This window comes from Bison bison, unplaced genomic scaffold (assembly GCF_000754665.1).
Source record: "Bison bison bison isolate TAMUID 2011002044 unplaced genomic scaffold, Bison_UMD1.0 scf7180017864370, whole genome shotgun sequence".
NCBI classification, from domain to species: Eukaryota; Metazoa; Chordata; class Mammalia; order Artiodactyla; family Bovidae; genus Bison; species Bison bison.
The window spans coordinates 2,492,450-2,499,814 of record NW_011494942.1 but is presented as its reverse complement, the minus strand read 5'-3'; the positions used below and the strand labels follow the sequence as shown (position 1 = coordinate 2,499,814).

The 7,365-nt window shown below is 38.5% G+C and overlaps 1 protein-coding gene across 14 annotated transcripts in view; it reads left to right on the top strand.

The window, feature by feature from the left end:
* Positions 1 to 7,365, top strand: part of NRXN1 (neurexin 1) — a 1,228,156-nt gene that overhangs the window by 555,855 nt on the left and 664,936 nt on the right. For all 14 annotated transcript variants that reach the window (XM_010855914.1, XM_010855913.1, XM_010855911.1 and 11 more), the window contains one exon: positions 2,322 to 2,705. In XM_010855914.1, coding sequence (XP_010854216.1) covers positions 2,322 to 2,705 — 384 coding nt within the window. The remainder of the gene's footprint in view (positions 1 to 2,321; positions 2,706 to 7,365) is intronic.

Genomic DNA, 7,365 nt, shown 5'->3' with positions numbered 1-7,365 from the left:
GTATGCTTTTTTTTTTTTTTTTTATGTCCACTTTTCCTTTTATCATTAATACTTAACTCTCATCATTTTCTAACTTACTTTAGCTGCTGCAGTGATTAGGGATCATGTCTTAATTTACTTCTTAGGGCATTTTGGACAGTTAAAAATGCATGTGGTGAAATTCTGTTTAGAACAGTGTCACCATTCTCTCAGAATTATATATTTTATTTCCCCTAAATGATTTTTAAAATATCTTTCTAAGTAGGATTTTCTGCTCTGTGTATTTCTAATGAATTTTCTTCTAGACACCTGCATAAACGTGAACAGTAAATGAGTACTTGGCCATTTTCCTCTTTTGCTGCCTCCAAAATCCCTATTATACTCCCCTCTTTGGAAGGCCAAAATAGCAATGCCTCCGAGTGTTTCTCCCCTAGGAGCCTTTTCCGTTTCTTTCTGTGGAAGTCTAGAGAGACAAATGCACTCTTAATGACTTGGCCTGCTGCACAGTCTCTGTCGGCAGCTTCCATTGCCCTTCTCCCTCACAAAGACAGATCCCATTACGCTGCTCACACTGGGGAGTGCGCCTCTGCTGGGATTTGAGGGTCTCCTGGGCACAGTGCAGGCCCCGCAGCCCTGTGTGCTTAGATGCAGGTTCCACATTCACCGCAGGCTGTATGTAGTTCCCTTTGGAGCGGGCCTCAGCTCAACATCTTCCTACTCTCCTGCTTCTCAGTGGTGAAGAACCCGCCTGCCAATGCAGGAGACATAAGAGATGCAGGTTCGATCCCGGGCCGGGAAGATACCCTAGAGGAGGGCATGGCAACCCACTCCAGTATTCTTGCCTGGGAAATCCCATGGACAGAGGAGGCTGGTGGGCTACAGTCCACGGGGTCACAGAGAGTCAGATGTGGCTAAGGTGACTTAGCACGCACACTTACCCTCTACACACATTACCTTTTTCTTTTCTGTCCCCACATTTAGTACCCCATCTTCTGTCTTCAGGCATCTCCTGTGTGTCTACATCCTAAATGCCTGAGTCTTCTAATACACTTTTCTCTTGTTAGACTCTTTCTAGTCTGATTTATGGTCTAGACCTAAGAAAGAAATCTGGAATAATCTGGAAATGGGTCAGTGTGGTGTCCATTTCGGGTATCATACCTGCATTTTTGCAAAGATCTTTCTGGAAATAGAATATTAGTGGATTGTTGAGTAATCTGGCGGTACACTGGGGAAGTTTTAATCAGGAAAATGCCTTCTATCTTTCCTATTCTTTTAATGGATTCCATAAATATATATTTTTTTCTGTGATCTTCGAGTAATCCCGTATAAATGTCTACCTCTTAATCCCATGTTTAAGACTAGGGTTTCCATATATTTATAAACTAATAGAGTAATTTTCTCCTCGCACTGTAGTGAGGAAGAAAAAAAATGACTTAATTTAAATACGAAACTAGTTTGGTTTAAAGGAAAAAATAAACACCTAACTTGACTTGTGATGAATCATATTACACACATTTATGTAGTGCTTACTACAAACCAGACATTTTACTTGTATTATTTTATTTAACATTCATATGAGGTAGGTCATATTAGTATGCCCATATTATGGATGAGTAACTGAGGCCACAAGGGCTAATCAAGATTCATATAGCTAAGTGTGATGAAGTCAGGTTTTGCTATAATCTGTCAACATATTGTAGTCTATAAAAAAAAACAATGAAGTCTATTACAGATGGGGACACAGCACAAGCTTTCATTGATTTGCAGATGTATACCAGCTTTGCAAATGAACACTAACCAAAGAGAGCCTGGCTTTTATTACAGGGAGTGATATAGAATGCCAATGTTTCCTTCTTTCTTTCTCTCCCTCTCCCTCACCATCTCCCCACAAGCACCCCCTTATCCGCTCTCCCTCCCCTCTCTTCCTCTCTTGCAATCTTGGCTGACCTGTTAGAGAGTGGTAAGTATGCCATTTTCTCTTCCCTCGTTCTCTCCCGCTTTCCCTCCCTCCCCTTTTCTGCCTTCCTTCCTTCCTTCCTTTCCTTCTTTTTTCCGCCTAAATTCTTGGAGGCTGACAAAAGTCCTTCTTGCCTGTATACTTTGGTTTTCATTCCCAAAGTGAAATAACAACCATTTTAATGACAGTCTGCCTTATTCTTCAAGTTCCTTGATTCCTCAGGTTTCTATTCATTTCCCTGGGAAGTACACCAGGAATAGGAAGAAAAATAAGAAATGTCTGCCCTCAAGGGGCTCACCCTCAGGCAGATGGCGGAAAGAAAGGGTGATGTTCAGAAGAGGTTACCTTCTGTAAAGACCCGTGTGCTCTCTTGTCTTTGCACCAGGTACCATTTCTGTCAACACGCTGCGCACGCCTTACACCGCTCCTGGCGAGAGTGAGATTCTGGACCTGGATGATGAGCTGTACCTGGGAGGCTTGCCAGAAAATAAGGCTGGCCTCGTCTTCCCCACCGAGGTGTGGACTGCACTGCTCAACTACGGCTACGTGGGCTGCATACGAGATCTGTTCATTGATGGCCAGAGCAAAGATATCCGGCAAATGGCTGAAGTTCAAAGTACTGCTGGCGTGAAGCCCTCCTGCTCAAGAGAAACAGCAAAACCGTGCCTTAGCAACCCCTGCAAAAACAACGGCATGTGCAGGGATGGGTGGAACAGATATGTCTGCGATTGTTCCGGAACAGGCTATCTTGGCAGGTCCTGTGAGAGAGGTATGATTCCAAAATCCAAGCAGCAACTCCCCTGAGATGAAAAACGTATTGAGTGTGGACCTCACACCTTAAATGACCATTGAAATGTAATATGTGCTCTGGGGAAGTAAACTCTGCAAGCAGAGTGGCCACACGGATGCTTTACTGACAAGTCTGTATTGATTTTCAAAGGGCTTGATTCTGGGAATGCACAGCCCTTTAAGTATATCGCAGGAATACATAGTAAGGTCCTTTGCATCCTTGAGGGTATGGGTCTAAGATGTATCATAGACAATCACTGTCTCTTTTGCCCAGTTTTTAATTTCCAGACACTAGAAAGTAAAATAAAAAAATAAAACGAATGAATCCAGCATACTTTTGGCATCCAGTGGTAATATGTAGGTCAAAAATAGCATTCAAAGCAAGCTAAGCTGTAAGTTGCAACTTCCCTGACACTGAGCCTGTTCATTTTACTTTAGTCGACCTTCTCAAGGTTGAAATTTGAAGAGTAAGGTGATTTTAAACCATTTAAGTTACACCAGTATTTTCAGAAATGCACCCTAATTTCAGAGACACTTACCTTGGTCTAAGACCCAACTGATTACAGAAGGTTTCTTTACCAATTTGATATTTAGGCTTATTGTGTCTGGAAGCTCTGAATGGGTGCCTCCCTTTCCTTCTCTAGCAGAAGGCAAAGCTACATTTTTTTTTTTCTTTTCTTCTCCCATTAGAAGGAGAATAAGGGTTAAAGGAAAAGTAAAGTGTGATAGCTGCCACTGCTCATCTAGAGACCAGTCAAAAGGAAGAAATAGCAGAACAAATAAGTCTAAGTACATTTTTTCATCGACTCAAGAGTTTCAAATAAATGCTTTAGTCACTATACTCATTGCCACTCATTTTCAACAATGGAACAAAAATCAATATGAAAAAATATTGACGAGTTATCCCATTGTCCTCTCATGTTCCAAATAACATTGCTGTCTTAGACATGTAGCCTAAAGGAACCTGCCATCTATTTTTCAAGCCGTACACATCTAGTCATTTTGCCTTTGCACTCCTGAAATAGTTTAATTTAGTTAAGCTGACTCTTTCTAGAGAAAAAGTGTTATTTTTTTTTTTTTTGCAAAATCCAAAGTTGAAATGTGGCTTTGATTCTTTATGTTAATGAGAGGGTTCATCAGCTTATCAGTTCTATTGATAACATTAATCACTGTAACAATCAATAATCATAACCTAATAATCTAATGATGATCTTAAATTACCCAGCAAAATACTATCACTGTTCTGGATTTTATAATGAGATAGGTCTCTAGATAGATACATATTTTAATCACATAGATTCATTCATTCTCCTAGTACCTAATTGCAATTCCTGTGAATAGTCATTAGAGGTTAATTATTGTGCATAGTTTCATGTGTAAGGTGTATATTCTCTGTACATTTCCCCTTCTAATTTATTTGTTTGCATAGTACAGTTTTTAGAAATTGCCCAAAGGAGCCAACAACAACAAAGTGACAAAGCTTGCAAGATAAATTAGAGTTAAGTATGATGTGAGATTAGGAGACCTGTGTAATTTAAGACTCTGTTTTCATTTTAGTCACTCAGAGAGCTGTCACTTATTCCGATGCCTCCTACTTAAGTGAAGCTAGCAAAGGGTATAACTGAGCTATCATACAGATTACAAAAGCCTTCAGTTAAATATGCATGGTGTACCACCCTGTGGCAGTATTCCACTACTGCATATGGCAGAAATAAGAAGGGAGATTCTAGAGCTCCCTAAACCAGAATGAGGGAAAGGGGCTATTTATATGTTGCAATAATTAGAAGGAGGGGTGGCAAGCATATGCACATTTGCAAATGAGAATTTAATAGCAAGTTTCATCATTGGGTTTCAACATACATTTTTAACTGACAAGTGGCTGAAAATTTCTGCAGATTTCTTTGTCTCCAGGTTGGTTGTGTATTGAGGAGAGAAAATAGTCATTTTTGTGTGTTTTCTGTTTCTGGACTAACCAGTGTATTGTGAGAAGTCTTTGCTTTTCAGAATTAATTTTCTTGCTCACATTATGGCATCTCCCAAGAACAAGAGTGAAGTGGGATGCTTGTCATGTTCACTGCCACAGAATTTGGCTGCTGTCCAGTTCCCAGCTCTGCCCTAGTTCAGTCAACACAAGATCATGTCCAGCCTTCAGGGTTTCCAGTTCCAAAGAGGGTGCTTTGACTGTGGTTCTTCGCATATACTCTGATCACATAAGGCTGTTGATCACGCAAGAGTTGACTGACAGCTCTTGAAATTTTTTTAAAAAGGCATTTTCAAAGTTTCTGTTTTACAATCATTAAGCAATAAATGTTAATTTATAAAGAAGCATGTTCAAGTCCTTGACAGTGCTCATGGGGAATGCTGTTTCAATCACATTATAGGAAATCATTCTTCACTACGTAAGCAAAAGAGTTTATAAGAAAGATCAGAGTATTTGCTGACTTAGGCAAATAAGAAAATAGTATTTTGCTTGAATGTGTATTGATCCCATAAAGAAAAGTAGCATAGAAATCATATCCAATTGAATCTAAATTAAATTCAGCACCTTCTCTCCTGCTTTACCTTTTATAAATTTGTGGAGACTGGTCATACAGAAATTATTTTTGGTTGTATGTACATGGTATCATCAGAGGTCTACTTTATACTTGTTTGTTAAAGCTCTACCAGATGGAGGGACAGATGTCAGAGCAATATAATTTGGCTCTCTGTCTGATTTTCATCGTTGATCACAATATGTGACTGCCTTTTGGCAAAACTGAGCACAGGTGTACACTTTAGACCGCAAGAAGGAATAACACAGAAAAGCAAATTTATCAAACTTAATGACAAGGGGGAAGGAGACAGAGGAGACAAAGTTGAAACTTTTTCTCCCTTGTTGGGAAGTGCTATATTGAAATTAGCTTCTTAAAGAATTCTTTTGTATTCTAAGTGGTAAAGTAAGTTTACTAATGTTTAAAGAATGCTGCCAAATAGCATAACCTTCAAATGTCAGAATGTTGTTTACCATTTATTTGGCAGCTCTCAACTACAACCTTGTACATTTTCCATTTCTTGTCTAATTAAACGTTAACTCTAATTATGAGGAATCATTTAGGCATTCATTTGTCATTTATCAACAGGTTATTTTCACATTGAGAATTGTTTAAAATGGCACTCAGAGGCAGTCGAGTTTTATTACTTTACTGTTATTTCATTCCTGCAGCTTTTCAGAGATTAAAGGCCAATGATACTTATTTTCTTTTTTACTTTGGATTGTATTTTATGCAATATTTATAATCCCTTGTCAGTCATCTGTATTTCTAAAAGAATGTTCCCTCTACTTAATTTTTAATCAAATTAAGCTATATTTCATACAAGAATGAAATAATTTTAAAAAATGATAGTTGAATAATAGAGAATAGATTTACAGATTAAATAAGAGAAAACTAAAAATATTTTAGCCCTTCTATCTACATAATACCAAAGTAACTGAACGATTGATAATGGCTTTTAAATTTTTATTCAGATATATGTTGCTTTATAGATAGGGACAGTGATTGGCTATAAATTAGGAAGGGGTATAGTAGAGATCAAGTGTCTTTAAGATTATACTAGAAGCAGTTTTTTGTTTTTTTTTTTTCCTACTGTTTATTGCAACTTTACAGTCATGCGTTATTTTTCGAGCAAATCATATTAGATTTTCTTTAGGGAAACCTTATGTACTTGGATGCAATCTCAAAAATGACAGAATGATCTCTGTTCGTTTCCAAGGCAAACCATTCAATATCACAGTAATCCAAGTCTATGCCCCAACCAGTAATGCTGAAGAAGCTGAAGTTGAACGGTTCTATGAAGACCTACAAGACCTTTTAGAACTAACACCCAAAAAAGATGTCCTTTTCATTATAGGGGACTGGAATGCAAAAGTAGGAAGTCAAGAAACACCTGGAGTAACAGGCAAATTTGGCCTTGGAATACCAAATGAAGCAGGGCAAAGACTAATAGAGTTTTGCCAAGAAAATGCACTGGTCATAACAAACACCCTCTTCCAACAACACAAGAGAAGACTCTATACATGGACATCACCAGATGGTCAACACTGAAATCAGATTGATTATATTCTTTGCAGCCAAAGATGGAGAAGCTCTATACAGTCAGCAAAAACAAGACCAGGAGCTGACTGTGGCTCAGACCATGAACTCCTTATTGCCAAATTCAGACTTAAATTGAAGAAAGTAGGGAAAACCACTAGACCATTCAGGTATGACCTAAATCAAATCCCTTATGATTATACAGTAGAAGTGAGAAATAGATTTAAGGGCCTAGATCTGATAGATAGAGTGCCTGATGAACTATGGAATGAGGTTCGTGGCATTATACAGGAGACAGGGATCAAGACCATTCCCATAGAAAAGAAATGCAAAAAAGCAAAATGGCTGTCTGGGGAGGCCTTACAAATAGCTGTGAAAAGAAGAGAAGCGAAAAGCAAAGGAGAAAAGGAAAGATATAAACATCTGAATGCAGAGCTCCAAAGAATAGCAAGGAGAGATAAGAAAGCCTTCTTCAGCGATCAATGCAAAGAAATAGAGGAAAACAACAGAATGGGAAAGACTAGGGATCTCTTCAAGAAAATTAGAGATACCAAAGGAATATTTCATGCA